At 36.4% G+C, this 21,084-nt stretch overlaps 1 protein-coding gene and 1 long non-coding RNA gene across 2 annotated transcripts in view; one reads left to right on the top strand and one right to left on the bottom strand.

The window, feature by feature from the left end:
- The window catches only part of LOC120541346, a 51,923-nt gene extending 47,504 nt beyond the window's left edge, over positions 1-4,419 (bottom strand). Inside the window, exon 1 of the long non-coding RNA XR_005635989.1 lies at positions 4,168-4,419. This is a non-coding gene — a long non-coding RNA (uncharacterized LOC120541346). The remainder of the gene's footprint in view (positions 1-4,167) is intronic.
- The window catches only part of notch3 (notch receptor 3), a 92,214-nt gene that overhangs the window by 3,814 nt on the left and 67,316 nt on the right, over positions 1-21,084 (top strand). The window contains exon 2 of the mRNA XM_039772880.1: positions 182-260. Within this exon, the coding sequence (XP_039628814.1) occupies positions 182-260 (79 nt within the window). The remainder of the gene's footprint in view (positions 1-181; positions 261-21,084) is intronic.

Genomic DNA, 21,084 nt, shown 5'->3' with positions numbered 1-21,084 from the left:
TTGTAAAATTAAATTTGGTTATTTTTAAAATGTGTGTAAAAGCAAAGTTTAATTTTTATTGTCTAGTTCCTTAACTTTGCCACTTTGATATGTTTTTTTAAACTGTGTATAGCGCCTTTAGAGGTTGCATGTTGTCAGTGGCACTACATAAAATAAAGTTTAATTGAACTCTGTGTTGCAGGTTTCAAATGCCAGGACAATAGCTGGCCCTGTGAAAACGGGGGTACGTGCGGCTTGTTGGATGGCCAGTCCAGATGCGTGTAAGTATTCCCTCCTTCTAATTTGGTAATTGTGGCTGGGGTTCTTTGTGAGCAACCTTGTCTTGCAAACCCCTGCACATCGGGCGACCATTTTCTTCTGAATGAATGGGGCTTGTGAGTGCTTATAAAGGGAAAGAGAGGGAATGGTTGCTTTCCCCTGATGGTTTTTCGCTGAGCATCTGCTCACAGGCGAACCTAAGGTCTCTCCATTGATACCCAAATGAGGAGGCACGCAGCTGGAGAGTTAGGCTGTGATGGAGCTCGTCCAAAGGCCAGCTAATCTCGCCGGCTTCACACTGACACTCATTCCTCCTTCGGCATCCCGCCCTTTGTGCAATAAAACCACAGCCATTGTAATGCTGCTGCCTAAGAATGAGTTTGCCAACTGTTGGCATTGTAATACAGTTTGAAGGGAGCAGCGTGTTGCTCTGGGGGTTCCTGAGACCAGGGTTCACTCAAAGTGCTGAGTGTCCCAATATGTGCAGTGTGACAGTAGAGGGTGGAATTATTTTAAATCTGAGACTTTGAGTTTCTGATTATAAAGTATCACTCCATCCTTACACACTCATCCTTACCTACTCAATTGGGTTTAATCTACTGCATGTAGTAGCTTTTCTTTATTTATATCCCTTCAACTTGTAATATGTTCTTAACTTTACTGCACTTTTTAGTGAGGTACAGCAGAGCAGTGAAAGTTTAAAGCACTTTTGTAGACTAACACTCACTAGGAAGGAGCAGTGCGTGACACAAACATGAATGTGTATTGTCTTTAAAGTTTTTTCATGCAGAATACTTACTGTAAAAGACACATTCATAAAGTAATAGTCTGTATGGAAAAAGTCATATAAAAAGAAAAAATTCTTTGCACGGACGTCCACTATACAAGCTCTGCCATTTTTATCTATTTTCACACTTGCTTAATCCAGTTTAGGGTCACGGAGCCTGGGGCTTTTCTCAACAGCACACAGTAATTGAAATAACTTTTTTTCAAACATACATAATGCAACTCAGGCTCACGTGAGCAGCGCAGTAACCAACCTGGGATGTGGAGCCTGCCCGTCAGAAGGTCCATTCCTTCACATACCCCTGCTAAGACTTGCACAAGGCCAATCTGGAATGAATTGCCAGATAACTTAATGTAGGTGGAAAACCCAAACAGACAAAGAGAAAACATGCAAATTCCACACAGACAATGATGTGGGATTCACCTGCTAGATCTGTGAGACCATAGCATTAACCAATATGCTGTCCATATATATAATATTAAAATAGTCAATTCATCATTTTTTAAAATGTTACATAAATCAGAAGGTTGGTAAAAGCCTTTTTAGAACTTTTCTATGCAGTAGTGCTCACAATGAAAAACATTTTATGAAGTGAATGTTAGATACAGTAGTGTTCCCAGTGAACGACTGTGTATTAAATGTTCATCAAGATGCAATTTCTTCCAAAGTGTTCCGAGTTAATAATGTTCCCTATGAAAGCCCTCATCAATATTAATATACCGATATCAGTTGTTCACCGTGAATGCCGATTCATGAAATAAACACTGTTATTTGATTTACAAAGAATTTTGAAAGAATGCTTCGTATGAAAGGTGCACTACTATGTAAGCATATTTTTAAAGATCATCTGATTGATATGGTATGTTTTGTTGGGCACATTGAGAATGTGGTGCTCATTTGAAAGGTCCTTTGTTAAATCAACATATTTCAGATAATAAGCCATGCACTGAAATGTGCCATACCAGCAAAAGCTTAAGTTGGACTATGCTTTCGAAAGTACTTGTAGATAATTGTACACACCAAGAGTGGCTCTGTATGAAATAACATTGAAATGTTTTACTTTTTTTTTTTACATATTAAAGTAACTACAGGGTGCTAACCATTTTATTTCCAATGTTTTGCAAAAGAGCACATTATTTTTAAGAATTCATCATTGAATGTGTTGGAATGTTTTATAATGGTCACTTGGCAAATGGTTTATTGTTTGTAGATAGCTTTGAGAAAGTACACAATTTAAACAGTTCAATGTGAAGTAAACTTCCTGGGAGATACTTTGCAAAGTTGTTTGAGATAATGGCCCTTGCTATAAAAGGCACTACGTTAAATAAATAATATAAATTAGATAACTCTGACATTAACTTGAAATATTAAATACATTTGGAAATATTACTTATAATAAAAGGTGAGTTGGCAGAGTGGGAACGCTGCTGCTTTGCAACAAGCTGAGAAAGGTTCATGTCCTGCGTGGTCCCTGCATAGTTTGCATGTTCTCCCCTTGTTCGCACAGGCGTTCCGTTTTCCTCCCAGAATCCAAAGACATTCAGGTTAGAACCGTGATGTGTTGGTGTGTGTTCACCCAATGATGGACTGGTTCTCTGTCTAGGGATTGTTCCTGCCTTACTGCAGATGCGTGCTGGGTTAGGCTCCACTTTCTCCATGTCTTGATAAGGTTTAGAACATGGCTGGATTAAAGGTGCAAAAACATATGAAAAGGCTGAAAAAGTATTACTTCTTTGAAGACAATACTTTAGAATAACACAGTGTTATTTCTTAGGGGATTAAAAAAAGAAAATTCCCACAAATACCTGAACTATAACAATATGTCCCAGTTTGAACAGGCTGTCCATCTAAAAACGTTTTACTGTGCAGCAAGCACGGCTTAGCTGACACATCCATCAATCCACCAATTGCACAAAATAAAAGCAACACCCTCCATTGCCTCATACGGATGTCATTCAAACAATGTGTAGTGATTTCATGTAGAAACAGATGTGTTGATTTGTGTTTTTGTTTTTTTACCCCACGCCCTGATCTCTCTGATGATGATGTGACAAAGCACACAATATACAAATGAGGACAAGCACTATGCATGGGCATGAGTTAACATACATATATAAGCTAAAGAAGTGTCCCGGTTTGGGATATCTGGTCGCCCTACTGGCCCAACTCCATCCAACATACGTTACGTTATGTACTGATGGTATACGCTGCGACCCAATAATGGCATAAACGAGTTAGGAAAATGGATAGTTATTTCTCAGAGCCGCATCCAGTTTACCGAACTTCGAAATCCATTTTAGCGTTGTGTCAGAGTAATTGCCGCCATCAACGGGAAAAATGAAAGAACTAATGCTGGACGGGAGGCCAGTTCATACCTTGGACGCACGCCGTTTTTTTTAGTGATTAGTGAAACTGAACGTAATGTCTTTGGGATACGCAAAGACAATTAATAAAGAGCCCGCGGAGAGAGGGCTTACGAAAACAAAAAGTAACATTTGAGTTAACGCGGTGCACGGCACTGCTCAAGGCCTTTTTCCACAATATTGCTTTTCTTTGGATTACTACCGAACAAAAGTACCTTGTTACTGTGTCCCAACGTTGGCAAAAAAAAAAACTAATGCAACTGTCTGTTTCCTTTTTATTATGAATATATCCGCTTACTTGTTGTGAACCGTCCTGTCTGGTCGCATTGTTAGCCCGGTAGCGTCTGCTTCACGACTGGAATGCTTGGCGCGCACCCTAAAGCTGTAGGAATGATGCCTCGCGCAGACGCGCGCCTGCAGGACAACCCGGGTTTGCGCACTTTTTCGCGCCATTTAGGCGTCAACACGCCTTTGGTTTGAGGTGGAACGGGTGACCCGTCGGAGGTGGCGTAGGGCGGGTTTGGCACGGAAATTTTTCACAGCGCAGATGTCGAAAAGCGACGCCCCGGGTGATGGTGAGTGCTTGTTTATTTCACGCAGCGCCTTTCAAGACCTTCCCATTATTTTCCGTATTCAGTTTCAGTTCAATTAAGTTTATTTTTGTCTTACGGAGTGCAGGCACAGAGCGCTATGATGAGTTCTCAGGTAGAATGCTACCATGAATTTTTGCAAATAACTAAAAATAGAATCGGTACTCACAAAGTGCACATCAGGTTGAGTCCAGTTCATTTGAATGGAAACCAATAATATCTGTCAATTAATTAATTCTTGAATTATATTGTGGCACGATTTAATATATTCTTCCATTCTGTAATATGTTCATCCAGTGCAGGCCTCTGGCCATTTTTTTCCACAGTGCAAATCTCCCATCCAACCATCAGTTGTTTGTTCAGTTTTAGACTTGGCGGTACTAAATACAAATCTATTAGCATCTAAATCAGGGGTGTTAAACTCCAGGCATGGAGGGCCACAGTAGCTGCAGGTTTTTATTCTAACCTTTTTACTATTAGTGACCAGGTTTCAATGCTAATTAACTCCTTTTCCCTTCATTTTTAATAGCCCTGTTTTTAAGCATTCGGTCCTCTGAATTGATTCTTTCCTTCATTAAATGAGAGCCAAACAGAAATGAGACGTGAAACAAGCTGACAGATGACCAGCTAAATTGGGGAGTCAGTCTCCAGCCAGTTTCATTCCAACCAGTTTCTTAATGAGAAGCCACTTCTTGCTGTTGATTAAACCCATTATTTAATTCCACAGCTTGTTGCTGCTCTCATTCTGCCACAGTAGACATTTCCAAAAATATTTCTTTTCTTTTTTTTTCTTCTTTCCCCTAAGAAGCCTTACCGAGATTTTCACCTTTCTTTATTTTCAGATGTTTTGTGATGGACACAGGTGAGCTGGTCATGTGGCAGCTTGTTTTGTGTCTCTTTATTGTTTGGCTGCTAATTAAGGAAAAAGAAACAACTAAAAAGCCCGAGTCAAGTTAATTAAAACTAAGGCAAAAGAAGTTAATTAGAAGCAAAACTGGTCACTAATTAAGAAGAAGGTTAGAATGAAGATCTGCAGCCACTGCGGCCCTCCAGAGACTGAAGTTTGATACCCAGGATCTAAGTCATTTAATTTTGATTTGTATGGCGTTTTATTAATTTAGTAACATGCAGTGCCCATATAATTGTAGTTGTACAGGTGGTGCTCTCTCTTTTTTTTTAAGTTGGGAATAAGTTCTCTTACAAACGGCATTTTATATAGTAATTATATTATGCAAACCTTGCAATACAAGACCAAAGAAACTACTGATAGCAAGAGGGTACTTTTGGTGCTACATAAATATTCTTCAATGTATTATGAAGAGAGGCAAGAAAAAAGTCATTTTAAGTTCTCATCTTTGAAGGCCTTGATCAAAATATGTTAGGGCACTTTTTTTTTTTTTACCTGGTCTGAATCTCAATTAATCATAGATTCTGCTATCCTTTTTCAAACTTGTTTAATTTAGTTGAGAGGTGTAGGGCTCGGAGCCTACCATGTCAGTATCGGGTGCAAGTGTGGCTCTAGCACTGGTTTGGGTGCCAGTCCTTCATAGGGCACATTCCTGCATGCACTTTCATTCACAAATTAGCTTTACTTGATCTTGTTTAAGATGTTTCTCAGCAGCATCGTAACAACATAAATCCTCTGAAAGCAATTACACTTTCAGCAGTGCACAGCAAAGTCAACAGTGTTAGATGTGAACTTAAAATGTAAATATGACTGCACTCTTCTCACATATACTGTACAATTGAACTGTTACTATGTTAAAGTAACCCTTAAATGTACCACCAGTAGTGTTGCTGTATGCTAAACTGGCAAACCTATGAATTGAAGGGAATTTATATTGCAGTGCAGGTTACAATTAATACAAGATTGCCAAAGAGCTGATATCAAGAATAGAGAACTCAATTAAAAGGATGGTAGCTTGAGCACAATATCACTTCTGTTGAAATCTGCTTTAGAGAAGTAATAATAGATGATTCAGTAGTATAATAAAATTTATTCTAACCATCTTATGAAATTACATTTTACATTACAAGGTTATAAGGAGATCAAGCCTGTCTCGGTTGGTTGGGTTCCAGCCAGTAGATCACAAGGTTCACTCACACATGCACCACAGATGGGTTTAATTTATCAATAAACTGACAATCTATGGCATCCGCTTCAATTTCCCACTACAGAGCTGAAAAATCAGTTGATTGTTTTGTCTTTTGAAATGCATTGCCTTTGCAGTCACTGCTAAAGCAGTTAGTGTGTTGTGAAATGCGCTTGCAAGGCGGCCATGCTTCTTTTTTGCCCTAGTAGGTTGATGGACTCCCGAATTATAGTTTGCATGTATAAGGAAGTTAATCATTTAACCCGGATTACTTAGTGTGTTACACGATCTCCTCCTATGTTCATCCACAATGCATTTCAAATCATCTGCTTGAATAACCTTTCATCACTTGTTGAATCTAGACCAACTAAAAACGTTACAGCCTTGGATGGAACTTGTGCAAAAGTGTCTTTACTTTATGATGTGATTTAAAACCAGAAGAGCAATAGGGGTGCATTCAAATATAATAACATTGCACTAAAAGCGTCATGTTGTAAATGTTAACTTTTACAATACTCTTTAAGTGTTTCATTTTCACTGATGATCTATTGAAAATGTCTTTGACACCAGATGGTAAGAATATATTTTGGTTAGGTCTTGAATTGTGCACACATCAATCCAACTTTCAGGTCATTTGCAGTATCCACATTTTCTGTTTACACCTAGATCACTCACATTCATAAACTGTAGTATGCCACTGAAAAATTACCAGCTTGCATTTTTTAATAAAAAAAAAAAAATTAAATTGAACCACAAACTGGTGGCATAAATGTAAGGGCTTGACCTTTGTAGGACTTTTCTGAAAAACAAGAAAAAGAATAAAATTTAGTAATACATATAAAACCAAAAAAAGACATCTTTATAGAGCTACATAGTAACATTGGGCTCTTTCATTTTATGTAGATGTGCACATACACGCAATGTAAACTGCATTCATTTTCAGCACTTCCAAATAACAATGTTCAATTGCAAATAAGAGGTGTTCCCCTGTGGTGATTTTTTTTTTCCCCCTAGTCATGGTCAGTGCAATTGATTATAAACAATGAAGGCAGATAGTGACTAGTTGCTCCTTTATAGAACACCATGAAAGATCCTTCCTTTACAGAAAATTTTATTTTAGTGTCCTCTATGCCAATGTAATAAAGCTTACTTAAGATGTTTTGTTTGGCAGGCTGTCATGAAGGTTGAGCAATTACTTGGCGTTTAGCACTACCACCCTTTTTTTTTTTTTTAAGCTGGGGTACCTTATGTAGTGTGCATTTTCTTCCTGTGTTAGGTTCAGTTTCCAATTTCCTGCCACAGTGCAAAGACGTTCATGTCTTTTCATGGAGACTTTCGTTGACTCTGTATAAATGAGTATGGGTGCTTGGGGAGTATGCCCTTTAAAAGATTGGTGTTCTGACCAGGACTAATACCTATTTCTTTACGGATAAACTTTGGCACCAACAAACGGTTTGTTTTTAAACTATTAAATAACATTTCCATATTGCCTGTGTTAGATGATTTGTCTCATATCTGGACATTTAGTTTAGCTAGCCCCCAAAAAAACTGTTAAATTACATGTCACAAAAGAAAATTGGATGTGAAAGTTTTGTTGTGTTTTATTTTTGGCAGCGTTTACCCTAAATGTTTGTTTTCTTGGCTCTCAGCAACTTGCAATCCTTCCCAAAAGAATTTGTGATTTTGACACTGCCAGAAACCCTAGTTTATAATGCTGCTAATTCATTTATTTTCTGAAATAAAAAATTCCATTCAAGGCCACTGGGCCTAGAGAATCCCACCCTTGACTGGGGATGAGAGTCCCTTGCAGGGTGCACTAATGCTTACACACCCACAGTCCCACATAGGAAGCCAGAGTACACAGAGAAAACCCTTGTGGACACTGGCACAATGCTAGAATGTCAATAACCAAATGAAAAGTGCTGTGAGACAGCAATGCTAACTAATTACAGCACCACTGTCTCAAATGTGTTAACAAATTGTTACTTCAATCAAAAAACACGTTTTTTTTTTTTATCTTCCGTAGAATTAGCGTAATGGAGATTATAGCACATTATGGCACATAAACATTTCAGGTAGCTCAGTAGAATAGTGAATGGTGCTACTGCTGCTTAGCTGGAGGGACCAGTGTTCTGCTCTAGTTGCTGTCTGTTTGGAGTTGGCTTGTTTTTTTTAAAACTATTCTCTCATCCATGATTGCCTCTTGTATTGATAGGCTTCAGATCCAGTAATAACAAAATAAGTTCTAAAAGAGATGTTAATGGCTGCCTATTTTTTAACTGAAGCAAATGACTGTTACTTTAACTTTCATCTTTAAGAAAGTCACAGTTGACTTCATTTTTAGTAAATCACATACGAAGAGTGCTTGTCGTGTCTTTGCTGTGTAACTTTTGAATCCTGTTAACAAAGTTCCAATCTTGATATCTAATCTGTAGTAGTTCCTGTGCATACCTCCACCCAGTTCACAAGTCAGATACTATAATAAAATTAGCTTTTGCTACAGATTACAGAACAACAGCATATGTAGACTGTTTCCCTAGAATCAGGTTCTAGATAAGAAAATGAGGCTATGTGTGTGGATTTAAACAGGCCTCCATTGTGGTTCTGTGGTACTTTATGTGTCATTCCTAATTCTAGATATTTGTTTTCATTACACCATTCACGCACACATATACCGTAAGTATACATTTTCACAGTTTCTCTCGAATATACCACCTTCCTCTTTTTGATTAGCCGCAGTTGCAAAAGTAAATGCTTGTTAATGTGGAAATGGCTCAGGAATGATCAGAAGCATCTATTTAAAAAAAAAAAAAAAATTCTAATTTGACAAGATAGAATTTAGAGTGCCTGAAGGTACACGACCTCTGCTGGTTCCTGTAAACCTGGATTGCGGTAACTCTGTGGAAGAATTGCTCACTGGAATGATGGGGGGGAAAATGAGTCAATTGTGTAGAGATTTCAGCTTCTTCAGCTTGGCAAACAGGTGGATCAGGAACAGCCTACGGGGATCACACCTGAGATGAAGGACAGGTGAAACTACTGTTAGGTCACTGATGAGAAAAAAATGTGAAGTGGAGTTTCGGTACAGCTGGAGCTGTTTGTTAACAGGTCTTTTTAAAGGCAGGTAGCGAATGGCACTTAGTCGTAAGGTATTGTATAAATATTTTCTCCACCAAGTTAATTTTTTCAATGTAGTTATATTTAAGGTTGCTGAATAACTGAACTGTTTGAATGAGTTTTTGTGTTTTTTTGTTTTTTTTTCCTTTTGATCCTACTATTTAATTTTTGCATGTAAACTGTTTTGGTGAGCGAATAAATATACCCTATGATGGACTTGTGTTCCTGAAGGTTTTCTTCCAGCCTCTTCCTGAAGCTACAATGATAATGCTTTATGAAGAAATATCTTACTTCTCTCAGAAATACACTCACCTAAAGGATTATTAGGAGCACCATACTAATACGATGTTTGACCCCCTTTCGCCTTCAGAACTGCCTTAATTCTACGTGGCATTGATTCAACAAGCATGAAAGCATTCTTTAGAAATGTTAGCCCATATTGATAGGATAGCATCTTGCAGTTGATGGAGATTTGTGAGATGCACATCCAGGGCACGAAGCTCCCGTTCCACCACATCCCAAAGATGCTCTATTGGGTTGAGATCTGGTGACTGTGGGGGCCATTTTAGTACAGTGAACTCATTGTCATGTTCAAGAAACCAATTTGAAATGATTCGAGCTTTGTGACATGGTGCATTATCCTGCTGGAAGTAGCCATCAGAGGATGGGTACATGGTGGTCATGAAGGGATGGACATGGTCAGAAACAATGCTCAGGTAGCCCGTGGCATTTAAACGATGCCCAATTGGCATGAAGGGGCCTAAAGTGTGCCAAGAAAACACCCCCCACACCATTACACCACCACCACCAGCCTGCACAGTGGTAACAAGGCATGATGGATCCATGTTCTCATTCTGTTTACGCCAAATTCTGACTCTACCATTTGAATGTCTCAACAGAAGTCGAGACTCATCAGACCAGGCAACATTTTTCCAGTCTTAAACTGTCCAATTTTGGCGAGCTCGTGCAAATTGTAGCCTCTTTTTCCTATTTGTAGTGGAGATGAGTGGTACCCGGTGGGGTCTTCTGCTGTTGTAGCCCATCCGCCTCAAGGTTGTGCGTGTTGTGGCTTCACAAATGCTTTGCTGCATACCTCGATTGTAACGAGTGGTTATTTCAGTCAAAGTTGCTCTTCTATCAGCTTGAATCAGTCGGCCCATTCTCCTCTGACCTCTAGCATCAACAAGGCATTTTCGCCCAGAGGACTGCCGCATACTGGATGTTTTTCCCTTTTCACACCATTCTTTGTAAATAAACCCTAGAAATGGTTTTGCGTGAAAATCCCAGTAAGTGATCAGATTGTGAAATACTCAGACCGGCCCGTCTGGCACCAACAACCATGCCACGCTCAAAATTGCTTAAATCACCTTTCTTTCCCATTCTGACATTCAGTTTGGAGTTCAGGAGATTGTCTTGACCAGGACCACACCCCTAAATGCATTGAAGCAACTGCCATGTGATTGGTTGATTAGATAATTGCATTAATGAGAAATTGAACAGGTGTTCCTAATAATCCTTTAGGTGAGTGTACATGCCTCATTCATTTTCCCATAGTGAAGACTATTTCTTTATAGTAAATTGTATGTTGCTGTACTGAACACCTTTTCAGTGTAAACAGCATACTGCACTTTTAATTTACTTGCACAATTTCCTCTGTTGCCATTATTTTTAGGGATGGTTTAGTTTAGTTTATGGTTTTATTTCTGAACCACTGTTTCTTTGGATTGCTGAAAGAGTTCACTAAAATGACTTTATAGATAACCTGATAGTTGTTCTCAAAATACTACTTTGTAATTCAAAGCTAGCCTTTGTTTTAGGGTAATATGGAAAGTCGTCTTTGTCCTTCCCCTCTTTGAATATGAACTCCACGGTGCTGTTTTTGATAATCTAGTATATGAAGCATGTTTTCTGCACTTAACTTGGTTAAATAGAGGAATTTCTCTAATACGGTCCATTTCAGCATCTTTCTGTTGCACCAAAATGAAAAGATGGGGAAGAATTGTAGATCATCATCTTATTTAAACAAACAGCAGGTTTTTTTTTCCTCCTCTGATATTTAACTCTGACCTGACCTGTTTGTAACTGAGAAGGGAGGCTTACAATGTGGAAATTGAAGAGCTAAGGTAACCAGAAACTATGCTACAATGCAGCTTTATTCAAAGAGAGGTATGTTTGCTGTAATTATACACCTGGGTATGTTGGAAGGGGCACAGTGACAAATGAACCATAAATGAACTGACTTGTAGTGGTCCTTGTTATCTTTAAGTGCTGTCCTTTTTTATTTTCGATTGAAAGGTTAAAGTAATTAATAGAACTCAGTCTTCAACTGGCAGACCTTACTTTGCGATGTACTGTATGGTGATTTTGGGATATTTATTACAGTACTTTATTTACCGTAAAGCCAAAATGACAATGACTACCATGTTTAAAATATAGTTTACATTTAGACTGGTCTGCTTTAAATCATAAGTAAACAAAAAGTATTGGTTTTAAGGCTATTGAAACATCTGTAGTTTCCTTTAGTATGCAGTTTAATTTTTTAAAATAGAATAGAAAATAAAAATTATTGTAAAAACAAACATGTCATTTTGTTAAACAATAGCTATGGATGTTTCTTTGACATGTACTTTATTCATCCTTTTTCTTAAATGTGTATAGTTCATTACATGTTAATGGGCAGCCAGAGCTTATACAGCCAACTTAAATGTAATCCAAAACCTTAACCTGGACAAGAGGCCACTTATACTTCCATAGCCATCCACATCCACATTCACATTGAGTCAATTTACAGTGAACTGACCTAGCATGCATATTTTTAGGGCTGATAAGGACACAATGAGAACTTTCAAAAATCCATACATGCAAGTATAGTAACAGCCTGGAATTAGACCAAGGATCTCTTTGACTGCAGCAGTAAGCATGACTGCTGAGCCAGCTAACATCTCCCAATATGCACAATATGTTTTGACTTATGTAGTCATACGTTTTCTGAACCTGTAATGCGCAGCACAATTCAAGTGGAAGTGAAATCCTATCGCAGTATCAACAATACATTGATATGTGCACATTTCTACATTCTTCTTTATGCTGGCGCAAGAGAGTGTTAATGTGTTGCATGTTGGTTGGGCATGAAAGTAAGAATATTGATGTACTCCGTACACATGACAAAACTACTACTACTACTGTTATTATTATTACTTCTACTACAGTTCATGTCAGCTAACTAATAGCACATCTTAGAATTGTCAGAGGAAACTCAGAAAGAACTTTTAGAAGACACATGCATAATATAGACCTCATACCTAAGCCCTGTGAAGTGGCAGCACTCATTGTTGATTCACCATTTTTAATAAAGCTATTTTTTAAATATTTGAACTATGTATTAAATAGTATGCCTCCCAAACCTTTTATGCTTTAGTTATAATTCTATTTACTTCTTAAAAGCAGCTAACAAAGGATGAATATAGAGCAATGCAACATTCAGAGAATTCTATTTTTCCATTACCATCAATAGTATAAAGTAGCAGCCGTAACTTTATTCTTATGCATCCATTAGGTGGACCTATATGTGAATGGCTCTGTAGTTCTCATCCTAACAGTTACAGAGTGCTCCTGGGGAAATGTGAAGTGTACACACATCAGTGTGTAAATATGCTTAGCTTCTAATTGTTTTATGTTTTGTTTTTTTTAACCACCTGTATTGGGCAATGCAGCATATCAGGATGCTTTTTTCTGGGCATGTCATTTTCCTTCTATGTATTCATATAGTAGGCTAAGCAAAGAACTTGCCCTGGAATTACTTTGAAAGTGCTGTAAAAAATTCATTGTGAATGATTAAACACATTTGTTTTCTATAAGTGAAGCTCTCATGGCGAAGAGCTCACTATTAAGCTATATTCATTAAAGAAACAATAATGATATATAAGGTACAGTGTAATTTGACATTTGTATCTACTTTAAATTATTAATTTTTGTTAATCATATAAATCATTTCACATAACAGACATCCAGCCATATATTTTGAAATGCTCATTATTCATTAAAGAATCACTAGTTGGTGCGTGTATTAACTAATAACAGACTGGATTTCAGTCTATACTCCTATTACAGAGTTTTTTATTGTTGTTCCTTTCAGTTTATTGGTGATTTAAATCATATTCCATCAGCAGTATACATACAGATGAAACTTGGCATCATTCTATTTGAGAATTTTAGATTTGGGACAATGTAGAGTCATCTTATTACCTTAATATTGAATGTCTTTAGGATGAAACTTAATTACTTGTAAAAACCTTACTCTAACACAGACCTTGGAAACTATGCACAAACAGTGACTAAGTCTGGAATCACACTCCGATCCCTGTATCTGTGAAGCCACAGCAGAAATCGCTCACCTGTTCAGAGTGTTGCAAGGTTTTGTTTTCCTTTATCAAATGTGACTGAATGTACAGGTAGTTTAGCTAGTCTGGGAACAGAGCTGTAACAAGGCTCTGGGAAGAAATTCCTTTAGATAAACAAGCCAACTTTTTCTACTAATTAAGAATGAAACAGTGCTGAGTGTGATAAGAGTTAGCAGGTGTGGGTGCATATATCTGATGGAGTGCCTGATCTGCTTTGTTTAAGGGACAAGGGGACTGAATTGTGAAACTTTGTCAGCCCTTTAGGATTATATTGTAATCCTGGAGGCAGGTTCTTTGCTTGGCTTTCTTTTCTCTAACAAAAAAGCATACATTGAAAAAGATAAGAGCAAGAGTTTTTGTTTTCTTTTTCTTGCTAACAGATCATGTGGGAAAATATGGAACTGCAACAAATCTTTTTTTTTTTTTTTTTCCCCCTCCAGAGTTTAGAAAGTTTTACTGTTTGAATTGGTGTTTGATTTTAGTGTGTTCTTTCCTTGTTTTGTGTTTGTGAGCAAATGTTGACCATAAGGGAGGATTTGAAAATCACATAAGAAAGAGGTCAGTAATGTGTGATCTTAATACCATAAGCAACCATTAATTCATGCTTTCAGGCAGTTAAGGCAACCAGCATGCATGTTTTAACTCCTTGTCTTTTAAAATGTTTGCCTTTTCTTGCATTTTTTGAAAATTGCATTAGTGTTAAGTGTTAAGATGACATTATGTTTTATAAAAATTACAGGTTTCTGACATTAATTTACAAATTAGTCTGTTAATCTTAATTTCTCTGTCCCACAGCACAATCAGTTCACGGCAGTAGTTTGCCTGCTCAGCTTAAGTTTTCAAATGGCCTGTGCACAGCAGCACTTCTCAGCATGATGCTTCAGTTCAGTTAATTAAGAAACACAAGTGGTTTTCCATATAAAAGAAGAGCTACAGGTGCAGGGGCCTCCTTCATATATGTGACCTATCAATAATATGAGTCTTTTTTAACTAGGTCTACTTGTCCTTTATGTTGTATTGTTGCTTACGAGGATCATTAATAAACCTGTACAACATTTTTGTTTTCAATAAATAAACTATAGACTGTAACTGTATTTCTTATCTAATGAATGATGTAAAGGGCATTATTTATAGGAAATGGGTCGTCTTAGAGTCCAGAGGCATCTTGTTCTTTCAGCATAAAAACTTCACTGGTCCATAAGTATATTTATTCTTTTCCAGGAATACAGTTTTTTATTTGTTTATAAGGAATGTACTGATTAATTGGTCAGTGATTTTTCTTTCTGAATAAGTGGCAACTTTTGTGTTACAAATATGAAATGGTACGTTAATTTTAATGTTGCTTGTTTAATGTTGGTATCTTGCTTAAGAAAACCAACTTGGAAAATCTCACAATTTTCTCATGCATGTAATGTAGTGACTGCTAAAATAAACATTGTGGCTTTTTGAATGCAACAGAGCTGCCTTGGTCACTCCTCTCACTCACTCTCTCAAAACCTCATGCAGCTTGAACACAATGCTTATACTTTTTATGTACCCGCTTTGCTTTCTTGGCCATAATGTTTCACACAAACAGGCAGTTTTTGTGTTTCTGTCTGAAATCAAATGGGCACTTGGTGAGCACAGAGTAGGAGCGTAGGAGTAGATTGCTTAATATACAATAACAATATGAATCCCACCTTTTGATACTTAAGAAGCAGGACAGCATTACCATTCTCACTTTTTCTTTATCGGTTATTACTGTAAGTTTTTTAATTGAATAGAAATTGAAGTGAGAATACAATATATAGTTAGGGGAATTTGGCAAACCACTTAAACTGACTGCACACCCAGACTATTTTTAAAATTCCAAACTGCATTTACTTTTTAATGGCTTGATGTATTTCAATAACTTTTTATAATAAAACACCATTCTAAGGAACGTTAAAATACAGATCTGTAGTTCAGTATTTTATATTAATTTTTTTTTTCAGTTCGAGTGTGCACAGGTTAAATGACAATCTCATGGTGCCATAATGAGGTAGGAGAGGATCTTTGTGATTTTAGGGTCTTCCAAAATGAGCACCACCCTAAGGTGCTTTCCAAGTTACTGAATAGTAGTAGTTTACATGTTTGACTACTGGGCCAAAGGCAAAATGAAATGCATTTCTGATTGTCAGACAAAAAACAAAAAGTGGGGTTGAATTATCAGTCTTGTAGTATAGAGAGAAATGCCTTTACTAAGTAGGGAACTACATAGCCTGCCTGGTCTGTAATTGATAGAAGTCACTACTGTAAGTTACATTAACATGCAGTTTTACATCTACTGCACATCTAGATGTTTGAGTCCATTTACACATGATCTTTTGAACTTTGAAACGTAAGTGATTGCCACTGTGTACTACTCTGTTTTGTTAGATTAACTGATTTTTTTTTATTTTTATTTTTTTGTGAGTGACGAATAGCAATATTTCTCAGTTTTTTTTTAATGTACAGTATACCCTCTCAGCCTGATACATATTTTGTTAGTTGTTGCGATACTCCGAATAAGCAATGCCATGTCATTGCTAATAGCATGGCTGTTTCAACATGTCTTTGAGCAACTTACATCTTGCTTTGAATTATTTATATGACATTTTGTTATTGATAGTACCCTGAATTTGATGAACGAATTCAGATTGGCTGATCTAACTGCTAAAAAATGATCCTGTTCATTGAATCTCTGAAGAGATATTTGGGGAGCCTTCCTAAAGATTAAGTTAAGTTTGCAGCACTTATGCTTTTTTCTGACTTTCTAAGCCTCATCCACACCTCTGTATCTTGTTATTGTTATCTATACAATAGTCTTATAACTAACATCTCAGTCCTCTTTTATCGCAGTTACGCTAACCAATAAAAAGCAGGTTTATAATAAAAGAACAGAGGGGAAGACTGGTGTCCTCCCATATACTTTATATATAATGTTCCATGAAGAAATTTGGTCCCAGGTATAATAAGACTTGCCTGCAGTCAATGCCATATAAATGAACTTAGTTGTAAGCTATATTCAAATAAGAAAATCAAAATTAAGTTTCTCCACTTAAGATCTCGATGTTTTAGTGTCCCTTGACAACGAAAGCATCAATAATCTCAATGATGGGTGTGTGTCAGTCTGTGTCTCACAGTTTCTTTAGGATGGTTTAGAGCTAAAACGTCTGGATGAAAAAATACCAAACTGGAAACGCAAGCCTGTTATGAGATGACGATGTGAGATTAGTTTTTGAGCCAAATCATGCAAGAGAAAGAGGCACTCTAGAGGAACCCTCAATACTGTAATTCTGAGATTAATTATTAATTCTTCTCATCAAGTGCTACCGTAATGACCTATTTTATGATCAGAAAGATCAGCATCAGAGCGGTAAATAATTACTGAAATGTTATAGAGTAGTTCAGGTAACTTGGTTCCTATAGGGTGCAAAGTCTACTGACGCTCACCTCCAAATTTTTTTTGAATGTCTGCCACAAACACCAGAGCTGATTAGGATAGTATTGCTTAGTTATGTGACTCATTTGAAGCATGTAATCAATCAGTATAAATATTATCATTTTAGAAATGTGCAATTAATGTTCCAGGTGATGCTTGGAATTACATTTAATTGGTATTGCAGAATTGCAATGTTTCTACTGTTCTGAGTGTTGTTTGGACTTTTGGTCATAAAGATGTATCCAAGTTTCATCCCTAATTATGGAGCATTTTTCAGATTTCTCCCTGTTCAAATTTCTTAACTCACAGTTTTACCTGAAACATTGATTACAATTATGTTTTAGCAGGAGTCAGCATTCTGGGTACCACATGTGCACAGACCTTGCTTGTGTGAAGTGGTTATTCAGAAATAACTAATAACTCATAACTAATTATTGTAATGTCTATTAGCTCACACATTGACACTGCTCCTTTATTATGATTTGTTTCATGATGGAAACAGCTTCATCTGTCATCAGTGTTGATGACCTTGGGTCATCTTCAAGAGAGGCATTGTTCCATGTCATAATTCTGTAGCCCATTTCTTGATAGTATCATATGAAGGGAACAGGTTCTGGCATACTTTGACTTGTCAGAATGAATCTCCATATGCATATTATTCACTAGTGTTAGAAATTCAAAGATAGCATTAGACTTGACTTTGTTGTTTTTGGCAGCCATGCTGATTTTTTTTTTTTTGGAAAGAATAAACATAACAGTAGTAACTACAAATGAAAAGAAACTTGTAATTCACTTATTTTAGTACACAGATGTGAATCTTTGGCCACTTACAAAATCAGCTTAATTGAATATACAGTATTTCTCGGATTCTGGCTTAAAATTTTTTGATACCACTCATATTTGCTAGATTCTCTCTCTGCGTACTACTTACTTTTTTCTGTATTTGTCCAATTACTATAGTTATTGTGCTGTGTGTCTGTGTTCATCTGCAGCCATGACTTTTTTTTTTCTTGTTCTTGGTTTTTAGTGTCATGTTAAGTCTGTGAAAACAGACTGATTTGTTAAAAGCACAATTCCTATACCTTGGAGAATATAAAAATTTCAAATGAACAATTATTGTTACTCCATTTTTGCAGCATCTTAATGGTTTCTGATTAATTAAAAATGAACCTGCACAATAAACCATTAACACATCTTTGGTTATATTTAGATGTTAAGCATTTTGTTTGTGCTGTTTTGTAGATCATATAATTTTTTCATCATTACTCAATCTAAGCCACATTGCCGACTATATTGTTTCCAGGCTTTGTTAACCCTCTTCCAGTTCAGTATAGGCTGTTTCACATCATGTATTACTGACTTTTACTGTGACACTTGCTTAACTGCTTAAATGTTTATGCAAACACTATTGTGCATATCCATCCTGCACAACTAATGCCAATCAACAGTAAGCATTTACCATGATTAAGTGACTTTAATGGAGTATTAAGTATATTGGCTACAAATAAGAAAGTATGTTGCAGAAAATTAATACGAAAAGGGTTAATAGTGCTGGAAAAGAAGAAAATAGATTTGTTGGATGTATTAATAGCCATCAAATATATGGTAGTACAGTGGTTAGTGTTGCTACATTATGATAAGAGTTTGATATCTTGCTGTCACAGTATAAAAGCTTGCATTCTATCCCTGTGTCTTAAAGAGTTTAATACCAGCTACTCCAGTGTTACCAGCATGTTAACTGGAGATTATAAACTGGTCTAGTTTGAGTGTGGATGAGCTGGCTTTATGACTGGCAACTCTTCCACAGCTGAATTCTCCTTTCCACGCCATGACTGGAAAAAGCAACTATAGTAAATTGATGAATAGGATGTAGCAGTTTTTTCTTATTCACAGTCCAGAGCCATATATTGTGTGTGTGTGTGTGTGTATATATGTGTATATACACACATATATACACATACATGCATGCATAGATCGATCGTCTACAAACCAGAGCCAATTCACATTTTTTTTCTTTATTCAAAAATGCTTGATGCCAGTTTGTATAATTCGTCCCACTGTATTTTACCAGAGTCATAGGGAATCCAAGCAAAACTAAGTGCATTCTCTACTTGTGTGAGTAACAGTTCCACCAATGTTTTACCCAAATTAATTTATCACCGATCATTATTTGCCATATCTCACCATTCTTGCTGGCACATGAAAATCTTTGCAGCATTTACTGGTTTTATTCTACCTCTATCATCATGTACTCTGCAATAAACAGAAAAAAGGAAAAAAAATTACACAATATAATTTTATATTGTCTGTAGTGTTTTCTGCAAAATTGAAATGCAAGGAATTTTTGAAATCTTTGTACTGTATGCCTAATGAGACAGTTGCAACATCAAGCAAACAATATAGGACCACTGCATACTTTTAATTACAAAAGCCTGAAGATGTTTTTACCATATTTATTCCCCTATAATTTACAACTGTTGTTGTTCTTTACATTGTTAATAAAAATGTATTTATTATACAGTATGTTTGTGATAAACAGTACTAAGAACTAAAGCAATAACCTTTGTTTCATATAGTCTGTTCTTGTAATGACAATTGTCTCATTATGACTTATAAGTACAGAGAAACAGAACTGGTATGCTGCTCACCTTCACACAGTTAAAATTGTGATGCATTCATTCTTTTGATGCCATTTTTACAAGTTGGTTTAGTTGCTTGCATCTAAATTTATATTAAACATCAAGTGTACATGCATAGCTTTCATTTTGTAAGTTTTACTACAGTTACAATTTTCAGCTCTGTAGTGGTAATTTAAAATTTGGCCTATTGATTAATCATTTAGTAGGATTGCAGGTATAAGTTTAGACTGAGATTTGTCTTTGTCATATTTTATTTTTTGCTCTTTATAGCTTGTTTTCAATATAAAATAATGACCACTACTTTCTCTTTCTAAACAGTGTTTCACTCTGTTTCATTGAGTTTTATTTGCTTTCATCTTTCTTTGTGTTTGCTTCTGTATCCATATTTAAAGTCTCGGTTTCCCTTTTTGTGTATTTCCTTATCCCAGTTTTATTATGTTTTTATCTTTTGACTTATCCCACTGTTTCTTTTAAATAAATACTACTTCCTCTTTTTATATTTGTAATGACATTGTGTCCTTTGGATATGGACGTTGTTTAAATGCTGCATAGATGGCATACTAAGACTACGTAATCAGTCCTGAAATTTTGGCAGAAGCATATTAATTAACATGCTGTTTACTTCTGGATTCCCAGTCACACTGGTATTCCAACTTAGCTTGTTACCCTTTTTAACCCTCCTACTAACTTGTACAGTAGTACAGTTTTACGCCATTATTTAGAAATATGACTTACCTTCACTACCCAAAAGATAGAACAGAATTTATAGATTACAAAATGCTAATTATCTAATGATTAATGTGTTTAAAATGCATCATAAACAAAACTCTTCAGATTCGGAATTAAAATTCACATATATTACTGGTAATTTTCGTTTGTAAAATTCAAAGCTACGCAGTAAACCATGAACAGAAGTTTAATTGAATGTGTACATTTGACATTTGCATTATGCATCATTGTTGACTATCTGCTTCAGATTTCTGAGAGTCCGTCCCAGTTAATAGCAGTGAAATTGGTGAGCTCCTTCAGATTCCTGAAAGTTACTTCTCAATCATCACCTGTAAAGTGACCCACCTGCTTCAGATTCTTGAAAAGTATGTCCTGATTTGCATTAGTTGATTCTGTAAGCCGTTTCAGGCTCTGGATTGTTCAGAGATATTTCTTCTTAATCATTAGTGGACTAAGTGGACTGTTTTGGACTCCCAAGAGTTAATTGCTGCTTTTGGACCTGAAAGGTAGCTTTATATTCTATTGGCTAAAGTAGATTTGGTGAGCTCCTTCAAATTTCTAATATTTATATCTCAATAACAGTATTGTCTTGTGCCATTGTTAGTTTTTGACTTGACAATCAACCATGAAGTCAAATGGGCAGTTTTAAATTACTAAGAAATACAT

The sequence above is a fragment of the Polypterus senegalus genome, chromosome 12 (assembly GCF_016835505.1).
Source record: "Polypterus senegalus isolate Bchr_013 chromosome 12, ASM1683550v1, whole genome shotgun sequence".
In the NCBI taxonomy this organism is placed as follows: domain Eukaryota; kingdom Metazoa; phylum Chordata; class Cladistia; order Polypteriformes; family Polypteridae; genus Polypterus; species Polypterus senegalus.
Note: the sequence above shows the minus strand (reverse complement) of the source record. Positions and strands in the feature narration are given on the sequence as shown.